Here is a 22,373-nt window from a genome sequence, read left to right on the forward strand (position 1 = left end):
TACCCTTTGGACACTAAGTCATGCTCACATACATGGCAAACCTAAGTTTTGTACCTAGGAAGCCCATGGCACTCTTTCACCTGGCCCTCATCTATGAGAGTGGATGGATGGGCTTGCCGGGTGCTATATGTACCCCTGGAAGGAACAGCTGGCAAGCTATCAAGGGAAGAACCCATTAAGTTAATCATTATTGTGCCTGTGATTATTCATTATTCCATCATTATAAGCCAGAAATGAAATATAACCACAAACAATGTTTAAGAATCCTGGGGGCTAAAGAAGTTCTCTTTGAAATTAGAGAAGCTCATTATTTTAAAGATTCTCTCTCTTTTGGGGGTGAGAAGAAACAACATTGGACTTTGAGGATCAAGCCCAGCAAAATCTTCCTGCTACATTTACTATGGCTAGGCTAAGGACTAGCTCTGAAAGTCTATATAAATAAAGCAATAGTTAGAGAGGTCTGGAGTGGAATCTCAGCTCTCTACAACTCAGTAATATGTACCCTAGTTACATGACATTGCTTGTTTGAGCCTCACCTTAGTCTTCTCTGAAATAGAGATCCAATGTAGTCCTTGTAGATATCTGATGAAGGGCCAAATGAGATAACCATTGTTCAGCACATATTATCAGAGCCAGCCAAGAAATTTGCAGGCCCACTGCAAAATGAAAATGCAGATTTCTTTGCTAAAAAAATTTCTAAGGATTTCAAGACAGCACCAGCAGAGCATTGAATGAAAGCATGGGGCCCCCCTGAGCATGGATCCTGCATGACTGCACAGGTCACATGCCGGTGAGGATGGCCCTGGGCATAGTAACCATTTAACAAATATTCCTTCCCCCCCCCTGATGTGTTCCTTCTACCAGAAGCACCTGCCTACTCCCATTTCCAAGAGTGCCAGATCCTCAGAACCTTATGTTGCGATGCCTGGAATCGGATGCCTGGCCCTTAGGTAACCCTGAGCCGTGGCCTGTGGGCTGGTCCCTAGTTACTCCTTATCTAACTAGAAAGCCATGGACATTTATCTGCAGAGAGATCCTGCAAAGATTCTATGATGTCTTAGACGAGAGGCTCTATGTCTCTTGAGTTGAACAAGAATTGTAAAACTAACACACAATAAATTGCATCGTTTAGACATGTTCACAGTAGACTTGCAACATGAATAATTATATCGTATTGACTGGTTACGACTATATAAAAACAGCTGTGCTTTATTTCTCGATGATAAGCCTTTACTCCCTGTCATCCACCAAATTTACGCAATTACTGGCACCAGAGATTCATCCTTCCTGACACTGCCTTAGTTCAGACCTGCATAATTTTGGTCCAGATTTGCAACAATTCATCTTAACCTGTAAACCGGTCTCCAGTCCTGTCCCTCAAATTCTTTCTCCTCGCTGCCTCCAAAGCCATCTACCTACAGTGTCTATCAGATCATGGTCCTTTCCTGTGACGAAGCTGTCAGTGGTTCCTCATTGCCTTTCAGGATAAGTGAACACTCTTCAGTATTACGTATAAAGCTACTCCTAAGCTACTCCCAGTCTACATTCTCCCTCTTTAAATTCTTCCTTCCCATTTTCCATCCTCCTTTCTCTCGTCATTCCTCATCATTCCCACTTTAGCACACCTTATACTTCTGCCCAACTAATTATTTTATAGTTTTGTGGGGCTTTTTTTAATGCTCTATGTTCTAACTTGCCTCATGCCTTTGCACTTGCTGTTCCCCCTGCCAGGAATGCTACTCCTCACCCTCAATTCCCACCCTCCCATTAAGCTAATAAAACCATTAAGACTCAAGTCAAGCCTATCTCATCTGTGAGGCCTTCAACTATGACCTCCTGTTTCATATGCTGCTTCCATTCTTTATAGTAAATACCACCCTGTGTTTTAATTTTCTCTTTACACATCTGTCTCTCTCCCATGGGATTGTACATGGTTGAGGGTGGCATTGGTACTATATTAATCTTGATATCTGCAATGCCTAAAACAGTCCCTGGTACCTAGTAAATACTATTTGGTGAATGGGAAAATGGATGAAAATGCTTGTATTGCTGTTTCAGTTGAAGTTCTGTACTGCTTCCACAGTAGAATAGCCTTGAGATGCTGTATGAATCTATCTCTACACTCTCCTACAAACCAGTTTTGCTTTTCTGTTTCAACGTTATGGTTACCTTTCCTCCAAAATATCTTCAGACCTCTGACCTCATTCCCCCCTTTTCTTTCTGTTTTTGGATATTGGTTCCATCCATTACTAGGATATTTTCTTCTTTTCTACTTAGTGAACTCCTTTCAATTCTTTATCTGACACAGATAGAGAAAGTGATGTTCTGGAGTTTTCTGCTAGCTTGACAACCTAACATCTGTTTGCCTGGGAAGTGACCAGGTTAAAATTCTGAGGCATTTTGATTCAGGAATGTGGGATTGGGGACTGAGGGATTACTCATTGACATCCCTCTGCTCTGCCTTAGTCCTGTCTATCACAGCTGCCTCTGGGAGGTTGAGCCAATGAAAGCACAAAGGAGATAAACAAATAAGACAGCCAAGAGAAGTGAGTGTCACCCCTGAGCTTGCTGGATAGAGAAAGCCAGGGGGAAGCAACTGGAAAGACAGCCACCAGAGAATGTAGATGATGCCAGCAAGTTGCACACAAGTCAGAAATCCCTGTGCGTGATGCTAGAGACAACGGGTGCATTCTGAATGTGAAGAGAAGTATTTTTGCTCTACGTAGAAACTCTGTCATGTGATATGTCTCAAGGCTGAGAGTTCTGTAAGAAGTGGTCCAATTGTTGGTCTTAAGCAACTTGGTAGGATGTTCAAATGAATTCATGTTTTCAGGTGCATATTTGAGGGAAAAATTTAGTAAAAATCATCTTATCATAGAAAGCATTTTTTACCCTTCCCAGTGTGGTGGAGTGGAAAAAATTACAACCTTTGTGTGTGAAGACCAAGTTTGAGTCCTTGCAGTCACTAATGTGCTTTTGTGATCTCAGCCAAGCCATTTAACCCTGCTATATCTAATCTTGCCTGTAAAAGACAAGCAGAGCTATTTATTTCTTTAAGTTGTTAAGGGAATCAGTTAAAGTAAGTAAGCTATAGAAAATATAAAGAACCACGTAAATGCTTGTAATGATTCTCAGAGTCTAGCTTTATATCTACCTGGCAAGAAAAGCTTCCATCATTTATGAACTATGTGATTTTGGACAATTTTCTTCAACTTCCTGAGCCTCAGTTTTCTCTTCTGTAAGATAGCAATAACAGTAATAACACCTGCTTCATAGACTTAAATGTAATATTGTTTGTAAAATGCTTTGCCCGATGTCTGACATCATGTGTGCTCAGTAAATGTTAGCTATCACTCTTACAACCAACAGTATTCAAACCAAAGTTTTAATTCATCTTGCAATAATTTATTTCATTCTTGGAACACAAATTTTAGAGCACCTGCTAAATTTGGACCAGGCACTCTGTCTCGCACATGAGAGAGTATAAGAAAAAAGAAGACATAGTCCTTGCTGTCTTGTACCTTTAAGTTTAAAAAGGGAGAAGGTCTGATCAAATAATCACACAAACCTGTTAGGTAGTTTAAAAGAAAGTTGCAGGCTGCTATGATAGGGAATAACTGGGGAGTCTAACACTTATGGGGTTCAAAGGAAGGCCACATCAAGGAAGTGATATTTGAGTTGAATTTTGAAGGGTGAATTGAATTGACTGCATGGAGGAAAGAGTGAAAGTATTCTAGGTAAAGAGAGCCACATGTGCAAAGGTCCTGGGAAAGTTTCTCTCATTTGAGAAATGGAGAGAAGGCCAATGTAGCTAGAGGAAAGACAGGCAGGTATCACATGGGAGTGAGAAAGTAGACAGAGTCAGGTCATATGGGGTTTTGTAGACCATGCTCACGCTATCAGGAGTTAGCTAAATGCAGTCCAAGTGTAGCAAGCAGGAAAGTCACGTGACGAATATTTCATTTTACAAAGATCATTTTTGCTGCCATGCGAGTAATCCATTTAAGAGATAATGGTCGTTCAGACAAGTGCTACTCAGTGTGATCTGAAGACAGGCAGCATCAGCATCACCTAGATCTTGTGAGAAATGCAATTTATCGAGCCCTACCCAGGCCTGCTGATCAAATCTGGGGTGAGGCCCAGCAATCTGTGGTTCTGATGCACACTAAAGGTTGAGAAGCCCTGGCTTAGTCTGGAATGTGACTAATGAAGACTGAAGAGTGACTGGTTGTAAAATTGATTTCAGAGGTTTAGCTACTAGAATTGACAGGATTTGGTGATCTCTTTGGTTTGGATTTGGATCTTTGGGGAATCAGAAAGGAAGAAGTGTCAAGAATGACTCTAAAATGTGCATCTAAAGAAACCACCTAACCTAGGTTTTTAATACTTTGTTGGTTGTATGTATGGATAGATATATATTTTGGGATTAGAGGGGATGAATGGCTAGGGTGTGGATTTTGGTTTTTGTGTGAGTGTGTTTCTTTGTATTTTTAAACATGTGCTGATCCACTGTTGATAGGGTCTAAGAAGTATCATTATATTAATAAAAAATGACTTCAGATGAAAAAAATAACTTATTGCTTGGAATGTCTCTACCAATTGGTAATATAACCAAGTGAACACTCAAGAGAGCCAATTTCCTCTATGATTAGGAAAGCTATTTTTCTTAAATTCTTTACTTTCCCAGAATTCCTCAATTTTGAGTGTACTAAATTATCTTTTGAAACATCATGTTCCACTACTTTTTTTAAAAAGTACTCTTCCTAGTGTTTTGGAAATACACTAGGACTGAAACAGCAAAAGCATTGTTAACAATGCTGCTAAGAAAAGATACTATTAAAAGAAAAAAAGCATTAAACTCAGAATGTGTTGTGAGGTTTAAAAAAGTCCCTGACTGCCTAAGGTTGTTTCACTGTGTATAATGTCTATAATGATTTTTTAAAGTACCCTGTTCTTCTCTATTCATAAAAGACATTGCCAGATTAGAAGTTTCTCACATTTTTTACCTTCTAGTCGCTTTGGCCTGACTCTATACAGACTTTTTTGACAACAATCTCCATTGCACTCCTTTAGACTCCTGATTTACATGTATTTTGCTTTGCAATGCAGCTCAGAAAGCTCTTATTTAATGCCATAAATCCCAAAGTAGCTTCTATTCATGTATTTAAAAGTAAAAGTCTTGTCAGAAATCCCTCTAGGTCATTGATAGCCAAGCCTATTTTTCAGGTGAGGGATAATTAAGTATATTCTCATTATCAAATGAGGAAGGAAATGACTGGCCTTTATTTGGGAAACTAGGATTGTCTGATTTGGTAATCGTCTTTTACAAGGTACCACCCTGACATAGTCTAGGTTTTATCTAAAGAAAGACTGTCTGGTTCTTGCACTAACAAATAGTGCTTCTTAAATACTTTGGTAGTATAAAGTCTGGTCAAAACCCCCAAAGAATCAAGAAATAACTGCTAGTGTACTATAATCTGTAGGCTTTTACATCAGGGATAGACAAAATTATGGCCTGGATCTGCTAGGATGCCTATTTTTGTAAGTAAAGTTTTATTGGAAAACAGCCATATTCATTTATTTGTGTATTGTTTATTACTGTTTTAACACTACAAGAACAGAGTTGAATAGTTGAGACAGACACCATATAAATTGCAAAGCTAAAAATATTTACTGTCTGGTCCTTTATAGAAAAAGTTTGCTGACTTCTGAAGATGAATAACCAGATCTGTTAGGTTGCATATCCAACACAGTTTACATGCCATCACAGTTTAAAAGAATTCTGAATTTTTATGTCTTAATTATACATATAGGCTTGAAATGTAATTTTTCTGTTGGAGGAAAATGCCTATAATCACGTGGAGCTAGTGAGAAAATGTTATGAACAAATTTATTTTTCACAAAACAATGTCTGTTTTGGGCAGGTGTCTGATGAGTAATGCAAGGATAAGCTCCTAAGTGCTGATATCTCGCCTCAGTCGTCTGGGTACAACAATGCCTACCCAGGCACCAGGGTTTGGCCTCAAGTTCTGGTGAGGTGTCTGCTCTATTTTAGGAGAGAAGCAGTAAGTTGAGGAAGACGTGTAACTGTTTTGCCTCACATGCCTGCCAAGTTGTGACTCAGGGCAATCTGGCATAGTGTTCACGAGTCTTCGTTAAGAGTTGAGTTTGCACAATGGAAGAAATGTTCAGTATGTTTGTTGTCTGCATGTTCTTGGAAAGTGCTAAATTGCCACCTAAAACTGTAATCATATATTTATACACTGGAGAATTGTCATGAGATCCTTAACCATTTCTTTTCAATTCTTATTTCCAAATTCTCATCTTGACATTTCTGCTTTCTTACAGAGGTTATACGCTCCGTCCCTTTTACCTTATTTGCCCAACCTTTTAAAAACAGTTTCTAATTCTAAAACTAATTGCTTAAAAAAGACTTGATCAATACTGAATTTGTTACATGACCTAGCTTATTTTATCAATAATATCAATAACATACACAGTATAGTTTCCTTTTAAGATCGTAAAACTAAATTGTTCACTGCCATGATAATTTATTCCTTTGATAATTACATTTAATATATGGAGAAATTCACTGTTTTAGTAGAAAGCTCATGAGACTGAGAGTCGTGTGATTTGAGATCTAGTCCCAATTCTTCCAACAATTAATATTTTGACCTGCAAACAGGTTACTTAACCATTCTGAACCCAATCTTTTCATCTTTATGATAAAGAGTTCCATCTCATCGTTTCCAGGATGTTTTTCTAACTCCAGCAATCTGAGATGACTTTGTATGTTTCAACTTAATGTTAGATTAGATGTTCAAAGAAATATTAAATTTTCCATTTTCCAAAGTGTACGTGTGATATGTGTTTCCTTTTGTGTTAAAGTATAATTCAGTTTTATTTTTTTATTTATTTTTTATTATTTCAGAATATTATGGGGGTACAAATGTTTTGGTTGCATGTCTTGCCTTTGTACAGTTTGAGTCAATGTTATAAGTGGGTCCATCACCCAGACAGTGTGCATTGTACCACCAGGTGTGCATTTATCCAAACCCTCCTCCTCCCTCCCACCTACTTGATTTCTGTTGAGTTTTACTTCCATATGTGCATATAAGTGTTGATTGGTTAGTTCCAGTTTAGTAGTGAGTTCATGTGGTATTTGTTTTTCCATTCTTGCAATACTGCACTTAGAAGAATCATCTCCAGTTCCATCTAGCTTGTTACAAAAGGTATTGTTCCCCATTTTTTATGGCTGAGTAGTACTCCATGGTATACATATACCACATTTTATTAATCCACTCATGTTTGATGGGTGCTTGGGTTGATTCCACATCTTTGCAGTTGTGAATTGTGTGGCAATAAACATTCTAGTGCAAGTGTCTGTTTTATAAAATGAATTTTTTTCCGTTGGGTAAATGCCCAATAGTGTGACTGCTGGATCAAATGGTAGGTCTACTTTTAGTTCTTTGAGATGTCTCCTTGCCGCTTTCCATAGAGGTTGTATTATACTAGTTTGCAGTACCACCAACAATGTACAAGTGTTCCTTTCTCTCTGCATCTGTTGTTTTGGGGCTTTTTGATAAAAGCCATTTTAACTGTAGTTCGGTGAGATCTCATTGTGGTTTTGATTTGCATTTCCCTGATGATTAGAGATATTGAGCATTTTTTCATATGTGTATTAGTGATTAGTCTTTCTTCTTTTGAAAAGTTTCGGTTTATGCCTTGTGCCAAATTTTTATGGGGTTGGTTGATTTTTTTCTTGCTGTTTTGCTTGAGTTCTTTATATATTCTGGTTATTAGCCCTTTATCAGATGTACAGCATGCAAATATTTCCTGAGATTCTGTAGATTGTCTGTTTGCTCTATTGATTATTTGCTTGGCTGTACAAAAGCTTTTTAATTTGATCAGGTTCCACTTACTTATTTTTGTTATTTGCTGTGATTGCCTGTTGGGTCTTGTTCATAGATTCTTTGCTTAGGCCAATACCTATAAGAGTTTTTTCAACATTTTTTTCCAGAATGCTTATCATTTCATGCCTGAGGTTTATATCTGTTATCTATCGTGAACTAATTTTTGTGAGTGGTGAGAGCTGTGGATCCTGTTTCATTCTTCTACATGTGTCTATCCAATTTTCCCAGCACCATTTATTGAATAGGAATTCTTTTCCCCAGTGCATGTTTTTGTCTGCTTTTTCAAATATCAGATGGCAATATGAGGATGGTTTTATGTCTAGGTTCTCTTTTCTGATCCATTGATCTATGTCTCTGTTCTTGTGCCAGTACTATGCTGTTTTGGTTACTATAGCCTTGTAGTATAGCTTGAAGCCTAGTAAAGTGATATCTCCTGATTTGTTCTTTTTGCTTAAGGTTGCAATGCTATGTGAGGTCTTTTCTGTTTCCATGTGAAATGTAGTATTATTTTTTCTAGATTTGTAAAAAATTATGTTGGTGTTTTAATTGAGATTGCATTGAATCTGTAAATCACTTTAGGTAGTATAGACATTTTAACAATGTTAATTCTGCTGATCCATGAGCATGATAGGTTTTTTCATTTGTTTGCATCCTCTGTAGTTTCCTTCCTCAGTGTTTCATAGTTCTCCCTGTAGAGGTCTTTCACCTCTTTGGTTAAATATATTCCTAAGTATTTTATTTTCTTTGATGCTATTGTGAAAGGTATTGAGTCTTTTATTTGATTCTTAGCTTGACTGTTGTTGCATATAAGAATGCTACTGATTTGTGTACATTGCTTTTGTAACCTAAGACTTTGTTGAATTTATTTATCAGTTCTATTAATAGGCATCTCGTGGCAGAATCTTTGAGGTTTTCTAGATATAAGATCGTATCATAATCAAAGAGTAATAGTTTGATCTCTTCTTTTCCATTTGGATACCCTTGATTTCCTTCACTGGCCTGATTGCTCTGGCTAGGAATTCTAGTACTATGTTGAATAGAAGTGGTGACAGTGGCAACCTTGTCTGGTTCCAGTTCTAAGGAGGAATTCTCTCAACTTTTCCCCATTCAGTATGATGTTGGCTATGGGTTTGTCATTTATGGCTTTTATAATATTGAGTTGTGTTCTGTTTATGCCTATGTTGTTAAGAATTTTTATTTTAAGAGGTGCTGGGTTTTTTCAAATTTTTTTTCTGTGTCTATTGAGAGGATCATATGGTCTTTATTTTTGCTTCTATATATGTGGTGAATCACATTTATAAATTTGCGTATATTGACCCATCCTTGTATCTCTGGGATGAAGCCCACCTGGTCAAAGTGAATTATTTTTTTGATGTACAGCTGATTTTTCCCATCAAAAATTTTTATTTTTCAGAATTTTTATTGAGAATTATTACATCTATATCCATAAGGGATATTGGTCTTTAGTTTTCATTGTTGTTGCTGTATTGTTTCCTGGCTTTGGTATCAAGGTGACATTGGCTTTGTAGAACAAATTGGGGAGGATTCCTTTCTTTTTGTTTTTATGAAATAATTTCTGCAGTATAGGTACTAGCTCTTCTTTGTAGGTCTGGTAAAATTCAGGTGTGAAACCATCTGGTCGCGACTTTTATTTGTTTGAAGGTTTTTTATTGCTTCAATTTTGTTACTTGATATTGGTCTTTTCAGGAGTTCTAGTTCTTCCTGATTGAGACTAGGGAGTTTGTGTGTTTCCAAGAAATTGTCTAGTTCCTCAACAATTTCAAGTTTATGTGCATAGAGATTTTTATAGTATCCAGAGATGATATTTTGTATTTCTGTGGTATCAGTTGTATTATCTCCTTTTTATTTTCTGGTTAAGCTTATTAGAGTCCATTCTTTTCTATTTCTGGTTAATCTAGCAAGATGCCTGTTGATTTTGTTTACCTTTCAATGAACCAACTTTTTTCCATTAGTTTTCTGTATAATTCTTTTTTTTGTTGATTTCATTTACCTCTGCTCTAATCTTAGTTATTTCTTTTTTCCTGCTGGGTTTGAGATTGGTTTGTTCTTCCTTTTCCAATTCCTGAGGTGATTCATTAGATTGTTGATTTGTCATCTTTCAGTTTTTTGGATGTAGTCATTTATGGCTATGAATTTTCCTCTTAGGACTGGTTTTGCTGAATCCTACAGATTTTGATAACTTGTGTCCCTTTTGCCATTTAATTTGAAGAATCTTGATTTTCACCTTAATTTCTCCCTTAACTCATGAATCGTTCAGCAATAGGTTGTTTAATTTCCATGTCCTTGTGTCGTTGAGTGTTTTTGTTGGAATTGATTTCTAATTTTATTCCACTGTGATCTTAGAAGACACATGATATAATTTCTATTTTTTTTACATTTGTTGAGGCATATTTTGTGTCCTAGGGTGTGATCAATCTTCGAGAATATTCTGTGAGCTGGTGAGAAGAATTAATAGTAAATAGTTTTGGGTAAAATGTTCTGTAAATGTCTGTTAGTCCCATTTTTTTCTAGAGTTCTGTTGAAGCCAGTAAATGCAGTAAAAGGGTGTGCAAATTGACCTCCCTCTCAGTAGGTGGCACTTGCCAGAAGGAACAAGCTGTAATGTTGTTTTTAGGTCTTATGACCTGCTTTAATTCTTCAGAAGCACTCTAATGCCTCAGGTGATGGGTGGGGCCATGGAACTTCCAGGTGAGTCCTTATTCTCCACCATAGCAGGGGCAGGTGGGAGAGTGAGGCTGGTTGGTGCTGGGTTGGGTGAGCCTGCCCTCAAATTACACAAATGCTGGCAAAGGATCTGATTCAGCAGTGGTCAATGATCTGTTCCTTGCCTCAGGGCATAGATAGCTACCAGGCAAGGGCTGAAGTGGCCCCATTCAACCAGAAATTCTGCCTCACTCCTCTCCACCCTTCCATATTCTGTGGTTTTCTCCCAGTATTTGCTGGCTGGAAGGTCCTCAAGTGAGCCAAGCTCCCCTACAAATGTGATGTGGGCCAGGAGGTTACTTCCCCAGGATCCTGGCCTGAGCTGAAGCACAGCCCTTCTGTGGGAGGAGAGGTGTCCAGCAAGCACACTGCAGCTAAGACCCACACTGAACTCTCCTCCCTGATCTGCCACTGTGGGCACCCACAGCTCCCAAGACTAATTCACAAATATCTCCTCTGTGCCCCTGGGCTACTTGATCATGGAGGCCTGGGCGTACGGAATCTGGCCTGCAGGTCAGTCCCTGGTGCAGAAAGATTAATTCCTGACTATGCCAGGGAGAAGCACTGGTCCCTAATTGCCCACAAGGTTCCTAAGCAGGTTAGATATCCCTTCGCATCGGAGCATGCTCTGCTCAGATGGGGTGTCCATGGGAGCTGCAGTAGGGAGGACTGGTGGGCAGGGAGCTCACAGTCTGAGCACCCCTCAGTCTGCTGCAGTACCCTAAAAGGAAAGGTCTGAGCCCGACTTTCTGTGGAAGGCCCTATGTGGTGGCTCAATTGTCTCTCTCAGCAGCTGTAGGTGGGGAAGGGGAAGGGGAGAAAAATCCTTTGGGTGGAGGAAATCCAGCACTCTGGTCATGTCCATCCCTCTTTCTGGGAGGCAGTCCCCCCAGAATGACCAGGCTCTGGAGTCACACAGATCTCCTGGGACCCACTGGATCCCTGTGGCTCCTGGAGTCTGGGCTGTAGTTGGGAAATGTCTGTATGGGAACAAGCAAGGCAAAACCTGAAGAGTTGAAATCCTCTGGGGGGGACAAAGGCACATGGTGGGTAGAGAAGCAATATGGCACCTGCTGTATGGGCTTGGGTCTGTGCGGCAGGAAAGCACCCCAGTGGGGCTAGGAGCCTCATGCCCTGTCCACAAGCAGCTCCCGGCTCACTGGCAGCAGCAGTCTCTGGGCTCATGTGGGTAGAAAGTCTCTCCAGCAGCTTGGGAGCCCACCAATGGTCAGGGATGCAAGGGAGAGAGAAACAAACCGCTCCACCTACACTTCTTGCTAGTCTCCAAGCCTTCGGGGGTTGATCTCTGCTGATACCTTTCTCCTTCCAGTTCTGCTCTGCAACTTCTTCCTGCAGAGTCTCCTGAAAGTTCTGGCACCCTTCCTTCAGGCCCACGTCTGATCTATGTGCGTCTGTTTGTTCATTTTTTCTCTTTCATCTAAAACTTTTCCTTCTTACTGAGGAAAAGACCACTGTGGCTATTGGTCCACTATCTTGGATGCTCTGTCTCATGCTTCCTTGATTAAAAAAAATCATGAAATGTTTCATATATATACAAAAAACAGTTGTTATTAGAACAAATATCCACTTTATACCAAGACCTAACTTTAGTAAATATCAATACTGAGCCATAGTTGTGGCTGATTGTTTTCATGGTTAAAAAATTAACCATAAAAATATACATTTAAAATTATACATGTACATGTATACTGTACATTCTAGATGTAGAAAATACTTTAAAGCTCTTAACCCTGGCCTCCTCAAAGCTCTTAACCATGAGAAGTACTTATATATCCTGTGTGCATATGTCATGCAAACAGGTGCAAAAATTATACCTGAGAATACTCAGCAAGTAAATGGAGAATCTGGAACTTGAGCACATGCAATGTCATCTAAGCCCCATATTCATTCTATACATCTTGACTTTCCTTTTCTAAAGATACCATTATGTAATTAAGGTTCTTTGTAAGCAACATAAATCTGTTCTGGTTATCTTGAGCAAAAATAGTAATTTACTGAAAATATATAGTGTAACATATAGAAAGTAATGAGCATCCTGGCCTTGAAAGAGGCCAGAAGTAGTAGTGTTCTGTAAGGTCTGGGTAGCAAGAATAACAGTAAGGATTTCTCCCTGCCTTGGTTGTTGAATGAACCTAATGCCTCCATTTTTGACCATGGGTCCCTCTGTTCAAGATTAAAATTACCAGAAGAGAAAGACTGATTAATCTGGTATAGAAAATTGGCCTATTTCTCCAGTGAGGGTTTGTCAGAATACCAGGTTTGATGGTTCTACCAAGGTTGAATGCAGAGAGGAGGTTTGGTTCCCAAAGGAATTTGAAGGTACAATGACAAGAAGAAGGAAGCATGGATGCTCTTCTGCTAAAAATATGAGTGTCAGGTATACTAACTGTGGCAACCATGAGAATGGCCTCTCATATCTCTGATTACAGGAGAGTAATTGGCTGGTGGCCCTGGCTGCTGTGCTCAGAAACACATCATTGGTTGGCACAGAAGACAAACTTCCCATGGGGTTCTCCCAGCCAATGATGGAGTGAGGCAGGGATTCTAAGTCAGGCCTGCCCCTGGGAGATGTGGACATGCTTTGATGGGGAACTTAACTAGACGAATCCCTGATAGCCTTACTGAACTTTTTAGAACTGCACTGCAATCTAAGACACTCTCTTTCATCCAGTTTTTCTTCCTTCGTTCTCTCCTTCACTTTACCTCAAATGTGCATCACCATATCCTTATGGTTTGCTTCTAAGAGGACCTGGAATAACACATGGATAGTTCATTAATATTCTAAAGCAATATTACGTAGCACTTTCATGAATAATTCCTCAAGAATGTCATGCTACAGTCCTGCACCCTCTTCTCCCACATGCTCTAACACGTCTCCCCTTACCCTGATCTCCTTTTTCTTTTTGCTATAGCATTTAAGACCTTCTAATAAACTACATAATTTACTCATATGTCACATTTATGTGTTATTATTTCTCTCTCTAAACCAGAATATAAGTTCTTTCAGGGATAAGACAGAGGTCTATTCTGTTTTGTTCATTGATGTAGCCAAACACCTACAACAGTGCCACAGTGCCTGCCATTGCAGGCACTCAATAACTATCTTTTGAATGAATTAATAACTTTATGTCCAGTTGCCTGAAATGTAATCTCCAAATATTTTCTTTTGGGCCCTTAACTAGATACTCCCAAAGTCCCAGATCCTCGTAACCATTATGTTTCTTGGCACCAACGGTTGTTCTCATTTCCCTGCAAAGACCATAGATTCCTCCAACTAAAGCCTTGTGCAATTACAGAGGGTTAACTTAATCCTCAAATTCTCATTTAAAGCAAGTCCTTTTGCACTGAGCAACTGCAATTTTGAAGAAATCTTAAATTGTTTTTCTTAAAGTATCAAGGGAGTGAATTTGTTTCAGTGCCCTGTTCTTGGAAGGAAGTGACTTACAAATAGCAATCATGAAACCGAACCTGTCACATTACACATTTTTCTTCTCACTAATAATTATCCATCACGTCTGTCCTTCTTTTCCTCAAAGGATCATTGGAAAGATAGAGCCATAGTTCAGACATTTTTGGGGGCTCAGTTCTCTTTGTTATTTCCAGTCTTAGAAGAGATGAGTCCAGGGGTGTTGCTATGTGTCCTACACACAACTGTCATGGTATACAGATCACCATTTCTGAAGCTTCCTAGGAGAGCAAGAAGCAGAAACCATGCCCAGAGGTGGAGTCAGGCAAAAGCTTTGTGAACAAGGTCAGAATGTGGTGCTGCACATGCTAACAACTTAGGTAATTACACTTAGAAACTGTAACCATGAAGCTTGTGTCAGTACATTCCCTTTTTCTCAAACTGAGTACCAAAAACATTACCAGTAGTAGTTTTCTGATCCCATCATCTCATTGGAAACTCACTCAAATTTAAGAATTAATGTCACATGCACCTTAGTGAAGGATGTATCCAATCTTAAACTAAAATAGCTGAATCTTATTTCACATAGAGATTCTATTCTTATTCTGGAGTTGAGAGTGAAATTTACTCATTATCCAAAGACTTTACTTCCTTTTTCCCCTCTTATAATACAATATTTTTAAAAGCCTATGTATCATCATGTCCTATAGCATGTGTAGAAAGGAGAACTAAATCAAAGTGAAATTCAATTTCTAAAACATTGTTCATAGAATAAGATTATTCCCAGAATATTATAGTAAAGCAAATTTAGAAAATCATACTCAGACTTGTGTTTAAATTTCAGTCCTTCACATTTATTACCTGTGTGACCCTGCAGAAAATACTACAAATCTCAATTTCCACAAATTTAAAAATATAATTCAGTGTGGTAAAATGTTGATCAGGTTGATCAGTGAGAAATTTAGATATAATACATGCCAGGCGTGTGGCACAGTGTCTAGCATGTAATAGGTGCTTAATAAGACAATTATCACTAGGTCCTTGCTGTGTGCATTGCATTTTCAGGAACTCTTCCTATCTCTCATTGAACTATACTCAATTGCCCTGGTTACTTCTCTAAACATCTCTCAACTGTAGGCAAGAATTATTTATGTTTATCATCTGAGCCAATTTGGTTTTCTAAAAGCAAGTAATAGCTTTACTGGTCAACAATCTAGTAAATTTGTTGAGCAAGGTTGTTGGAATTATTCACTAAATCATGTCTTGGAGATATTTGTTGGATTTCAAGTTCCCAGGTTGCTCTTGTCCCTAATTATTAGAGATTTCTGACAGATGGCTATACATACTCTTGGGAGGGGAATAAAATATTTGTATTTAAGAGGAAGGGAACTTAGAGCAAACTGAAAAGAGGAAAAAAAATATTTGGCACATTTAAATCAATTAAGTATCACTTGATTTTCCTTTCTTCCCTCCCTCCCTACCTTGGTTTCTTCCTTCCTTCCTTCCTCTCTTTTTTGCTCTCTCCCGTTAGGTATGACATAACATAGAATTTGTCTCAAAGTTTGAAATGGAATTGTCTGTTTGAACTTGTCTTTCAAATCATATAGAATATGTAAAAAATGATCTCAGAAATATGATTTCATCACTCTTATTGTTCCAGTCTTGAACTTGTTACAGCTCTTACCACAAATCTCTAGAGATATCAGAATCCCACTATATATTCCTTCTTGCTTATTCTAGAAAAACTGAAAATAAAGATCCTCAGGAGAAGAATGAACTGTAATTCCGCAATCCACCACTATTAATATTTTATGTGTATTATGCCAGTCTTTTTTTAAACACAGAAATAAATTTAAAATACATTGTATTATGAACTCTTCATTTTTTCATCAAACATTGAAATGAAGGGTGTTCTTGGCCACTGCCTAGTTCAGGGAGTTCTCTAGCTAGTTCAGTTCATCCACTATCTACCCAAACCTGCCCTCCCCTGCTACACAGAGTATGAGGGTTCCAGTGTCCTTTACTTTGGTTCACTGGTATTTTGGGGTACTTGGAGGAGGGGTGCCCACTCAAGGCAAATTCGATGAAGACTCAGCAAAGGCTTACAACCTGTATGAACTGCACTGATGGTCCCCAGGTAAGGTGAAGGCTTTACCTGATATTTCACTAAAGAACCATTACTTTCATCTCCTTAGTACAGTACAGACACAAAGAAATGCTGGTGAGGATGCCATAGAGTCTTGTCTCCCATGCAGCTCTGGGTACTCCAGGGAACTTCCCCCTCCTTTTTAATATAACACTCCTTTTAATTCACTTCCTTATGCTACCCATCATACTCCTCTCCACTCCCCTCAAAACAGACCTTCTGTATCAGAGTCTGGAATGTTACGCTGATTAGAGCCATCAGTGAAAAGCGATCAAGTGATTTTCATCAGGACCTTGTATTTTCAAAGTTTATTGGAAGCAGCATGGGAGGAAGACTAGAGAGAGGAAGACTAGAGGCAGGAGGAATACTTTGGAGGAGTGGGTGAGAGATGACTGAAGCCAGAACAGAGCAGTAGCAAATATGACAGAGAGGAGAGGCAGCTAAGAGCTCGGTGGCCAGTTCACTAGGACTCCCATTACTGCCCCACTCTCCCTGCTACAGGTAGTGTCCCCTCACCCAGCCACGACTCATGGTAGCTTTCTTTATTCACCTGCAGCCCTTTCCCCTCCTGCATTCCAACATATAATCCCTGGACTAATTTTTAAAAACTGGCAAACTTGTCATTATATCATTAAGCAAGTGGCATTGAAACGGTGGTTCTAGAGAACAAGACTCATCAGACTTCATGTGAAATATAAGGAGCACCTGAAAATGTTTAGCTCACATGACATTGATGCTGTGTTAATACACAGGATATTATATTATTATTTTCATAATGTCAAAAAGTAAAGATCACATATATTTATCATTACAAATTTATTCAATATCCTGCTTGTTACAAAAAATATGAGGTCATGCAGAGTGTCCATATCTTACTTTGACCTATTGTATTACATTGAACAATGCAACGATTTCCCACCATGACAGCACAGTCATTATAGAGAATGGGACTATTTACAACTCAATTTTCCTTTTATCTGTACCCCCTTGTATTAAGTCATAAGACCTTGAACTCATACTGGAAACCTTATTGTTAGTTTCTGTCTGTTGCCAAACATAATCTTTTGGTGGTATATGGAAAGCATATAAGTCCTCTTACAATTGTGAATATCAGCAAGTCAAATTCTCCTGCACCATTGTTTTCCAATCAAGAAAAAGAAAATACCACATGGAGACAAGGGACATTCCACCAGATTTAAGCTTTTGTATAACTATTTATTCAATTCCAAAAGTAAATCTTACCATATAAGGCATAAACCCTGTTTTCTCTTCACAATTGTATTTATCCATGGAAATTAAAGGTGTTATTAACTTAAATCCTGGCAAGCCTTATCTGTTTTGTCACTCCCCAGCCCACATGGTAATTACCACTGCTATATACAGAAGGAGTTAAAATTCACACAAGGTTTCTGCCCTCTAACTCTGCTCTTAAAAATCATTCACATCTTAGAGAAAATAATTATACACTTTGTATGGAACCAGAGAAGACCCCGTATAGCAAAAGCAATTTTAAGTAACAAAAACAAAATGGGAGGTATTAATTTGCCAGACCTCAAACTATACTACAAGGCCGTGGTTCTTAAAACAGCCTGGTACTGGCACAAGTACAGGGACACAGACCAGTGGAACACAACAGAAAATCCAAATATAGAACCATCCTCATATAGTCACCTAATTTTTGACAAAGCGGGAAAGAATATACTCTGGGGACAAGAATCCCTATTCAATAAATGGTGCTGGGAGAATTGGTTAGCCACTTGTAGAAGACTGAAACAGGACCCACAGCTTTCACCTCTCACAAAAATCAAATCACGGTGGATAACAGACTTAAACCTTAGGCATGATACAATCAGAATTCTAGAAGAAAATGTAGGAAAGACTCTTACAGACATTGGCCTAGGCAAAGAATTTATGAAGAAGACCCCCAAGGCAATCACAGCAGCAACAAAAATTAATGAATGGGACATGATTAAATTAAAAAGCTTCTGCACAGCCAAAGAAACAGTCCAGAGAATAAACAGACCACCTACAGAATGGGAAAAAATATTTGCATACTACACATCAGATAAAGGACTGAAAACAAGAATCTATTTAGAACTCAGGAAAATCAGCAAGAAAAAATCAAACAACCCTATCAAAAAGTGGGCAAATGACATGAATAGAAACTTCTCGAAAGAAGATATAAGAATGGCTAACAAACATATGAAAAAATGCTCAACATCCCTAATCATCAGAGAAATGCAAATCAAAACCACAATGAGATATCACTTAACCCCAGTGAGAATGGCCTTTATCAACAAAACCCAAAACAACACATGTTGGCGTGGATGTGGAGAGACAGGAACACTCATACACTGCTGGTGGGACTGCAAACTAGTGCAACCCCTCTGGAAAGCATTATGGAGGTATCTTAAACAGATTCAAGTAGACCTGCCATTCGATCCAGCAATCCCATTATTGGGCATATACCCAAAGGAAAAAAGGTCATTCTGTAACAAAGACACATGTACCCGAATGTGTATAGCAGCACAATTCACAATCGCAAAGATGTGGAAACAACCCAAATGCCCATCAATACATGATTGGATTAGTAAGCTGTGGTATATGTATACCATGGAATATTACTCAGCTATAAGGAATAATGAAGATACGACATCTCTATGGTTCTCCTGGAGAGAGTTGGAACCCATTATATTAAGTGAAGTATCCCAAGAATGGAAAAACAAGCATCACATGTACTCACCAGAAAATTGGTTTCCCTGAACATCACCTAAATACACATCTAGGAACGACACCAATCGGATATCAGACTGAGGTGGGGGGTGGGGGAGGGGATGGGTGTATGCCTACCAATGAGTGCATTTCGCACCGTTTGGGGAATGGTAACGCTTGAAGGTGCTGACTCGGGAAGGGGGGGGTGGGGAAGGGAGGGATATATACCTACATGATGGGTGCAACGTGCACTATCTGGGGAACAGACACGCCTGGAGCTCTGACTTGAGGAGAAAGGCGGTACATGGGCAACGTATGTAACCTGCAATTCTGTACCCCCCATAACAATAAGATGCAAAAAAAAAATAAATAAATAAAAAATAAAAATTGAAAAAAAAATAAAATAAAATAAATCATTCACATCTCTGAATTTGAGGCTAAGGGACTTGCCTCCCTTAATCCTAAGAGAAATTCATTGCACTGGGCCTGAATTGCTCTTGACTGAAAAAGTTGATCATCTTTGCTTCCATAGGGAAGAGAGGAAGAGCCACACGCTAGGGAATAGCTTTGAATTATTACAGTCATGTTAGGCTGAAGATGTCAGAGATCTATTGTGGTGGGTTTGGTACAGAGATTTGGGAGGGCAGAGAAGGGAAGGATTAGTGAGCTACGTGTAAAGCATCTTGCTGAACCTGACTGGTATTACATTGGCACAGTACATACAAAATAAGTCAAAATAGCAAGGATATTTCCGACTCTCTTATATTTTTGTCTTATGCTCTGACTTTGAAATCAACTACCAAATAAGATTGAAATTCACAGCACTGAAGTCTTCCCCACCCACTAAAAGGAAATGAAGGAAAATCATATGTGAATAGAGTAACAGTTTAGTTTTTAAGCAACAGAAACTTTTCCATAAATGTCGAATATTTCTTTCCAAAATGCCTTTTAGTAGGAAATATAAATAATAGCAACAATTTTTACATATTTTTTAAAATATTAACATTTATTTTTAAATATATTAAAAAATTAAATATAAGCCTTAGGAAAGACCCTTTGGCTACCAATTTTGAACTTGAGTCTTGATGAAATTCTTCATGGTGCTTTTATTGAATTTGATTATTGCTTTTTCAAATGTTTTTGAAATGTGACATACATGCTAAAAAATACATGTGGTTTTCAAAAGCTGAACACTCCTATGTTAACATTATAAAGAACATGAAACAAAATTTGACTGACATCCCATAAACTCCCTGACCTAAATGCCTCTCTAATTAATATCTCCCCAAAGGTAACCCATGACTTGTAACACCATGGATTAGTTTTGCCTGTTTTGATATTTCATGTAAATGAATTCATATTGCATTCTACCCATTTGTGTTTGGCTAATTTTCCTCAGCATTATATTAGTGATATTCATCTATGTGGCTCCAAACAATTGCAAATCACTCATTCACATTGATGTGTAGTGTTGTATTATGAGAATAAATCTCAATATTGCAAAACAGTTTTTAAAATAGACATAGTAATTTGCAAACAGCTAGAGAGCTCAATTTGCAAACAGTATAAAAGTTCAAGTGGCTGTTTGTCCTCCCCTAAGCTTGGTATTTTCCATCATTTCTATTTTAGCATTCTGGTGGGTGATCTTTGATTCTTAAATTGACTAAATAAACCTCTAGCAAACTCATGCCAAACAAAAGTCTTTATTTAATAACCAGTGTGTACAGGGGGTAGGTGGGAAAGGGCAGTCTCATAAAATGGAATGATTCAACATCAACAAGTTCAAAGACGAGATACAATTTGAGTGATGTAAGCAGGAATGTCTCAGTACAGACAAGTGTTTTTGTTTAAAATACTGCCTTATTTTCAGAGAAAGCATTTCATTTGGGAATAAAGGGATATGCATATAGGATAGATATTTATGGAATCTGAAAACTGACATTTTTAAGATGGGGAGAGTTGTGGGATAGAACAAAAACAGTAAGGGCTTTGTTTTTATTAATGATTGAGATTTTCATAGAAAAAAATATAAGGCAATAGTTGATTTGTATTTTTATTATGGTTCCAGGGTCCCCATTTTGGTGCCTATTGGATATTGTTCCCATAAAGAATGAGAAAGGAGATGTGGTACTGTTTCTGGCCTCATTCAAGGATATAACAGATACAAAAGTGAAGATTACTCCAGAAGACAAAAAAGAAGGTTTGTACTGTTTTCAGAAAACATTGACAGATGGGGTTACATTTTGAAACTGTTTACTGAAAAACTCTGGGAGAAAAGAAAGTGTCTTTTTAATAACAGCAACTGATAAATATTCATAGCTGTTAGCAGTCAGTATTTGGTGCATATTCCAAAATCACAGAGACTCACATGCATTTACATTCTCGTCTTTGTAATAAAGACTCATTTGACAGGAACCACAAGTTCATATTCCTATGCAAATAGGATGAGGATGAGAAAACAATTTATCACAATATAAAGATTCATACCACCTTGTCTTATTAGGAAAAAATTGATAGGATAAGTGAAGTTAAAACTTTGTGATTAAAAATACATCTCTCAGTTTCATCTAAAGTGCTAAAGCTCAAAACTTAGAAGTGCAAAATTTCATTTTATGTATAAAATTAAGAACTCCAGCTTAGTGGTTGTCAGAATAGAATGTTGCAAACAAATGTGTATCCTGTACCTTATAGTATATAACAATATAATACTTTGTTTTAAGACAACCAACAAGCTTTTCAATTATTTTTTAAAAAATCTTTCTAAGAATTTGTGTTGTTTACCTTGTATCTTCTGTTTATAGCTTATTAAAAAATTCCTTGCATTTTATGTAACCCAACAAAAATTAACACTGAAAAAGTGCTGCTATTATTTGTTTTAAACAGATGTAAGATTAGATATTCTAGTGACCAGAGAAAAAGCGATCGTTCCTGTATGAATTTTCTATGTAGCAAGTTCTTTATTAGAACCAGCTACTTGACATTTCAATAGCTATGTCTTTTTAGCAATGGATTCTTTTATTCCAGCTCTTTTTAAAAACCTGTGTGTTTTATTTTATTTATTTATTTTTTTTTTGAGACAGAGTCTCACTCTGTTGCCCAGGCTAGAGTGAGTGCCGTGGCGTCAGCCTAGCTCACAGCAACCTCAAACTCCTGAGCTCAAGCGATCCTCCTGTCTCAGCCTCCCGAGTAGCTGGGACTACAGGCATGAGCCACCATGCCCGGCTAATTTTTTCTATATATATTTTTAGCTGTCCATATAATTTCTTTTCTATTTTTAGTAGAGATGAGGTCTCGCTCTTGCTCAGGCTGGTCTCGAACTCCTGAGCTCAAACGATCCGCCCACCTCGGCCTCCCAGAGTGCTAGGATTACAGGCGTGAGCCACCACACCCGGCCACCTGTGTGTTTTAAATACATCATGTCTCTCGAAATAACAACCCAAATGAACAACTA

The 22,373-nt window shown here is 38.1% G+C and overlaps 1 protein-coding gene across 1 annotated transcript in view; it reads left to right on the top strand.

Moving 5' to 3' along the window:
- The window catches only part of KCNH8 (potassium voltage-gated channel subfamily H member 8), a 363,798-nt gene that overhangs the window by 134,235 nt on the left and 207,190 nt on the right, over positions 1 to 22,373 (top strand). The window contains exon 3 of the mRNA XM_069473285.1: positions 20,991 to 21,122. Coding sequence (XP_069329386.1) covers positions 20,991 to 21,122 — 132 coding nt within the window. The remainder of the gene's footprint in view (positions 1 to 20,990; positions 21,123 to 22,373) is intronic.

Source organism: Eulemur rufifrons, chromosome 7 (genome assembly GCF_041146395.1).
Source record: "Eulemur rufifrons isolate Redbay chromosome 7, OSU_ERuf_1, whole genome shotgun sequence".
In the NCBI taxonomy this organism is placed as follows: domain Eukaryota; kingdom Metazoa; phylum Chordata; class Mammalia; order Primates; family Lemuridae; genus Eulemur; species Eulemur rufifrons.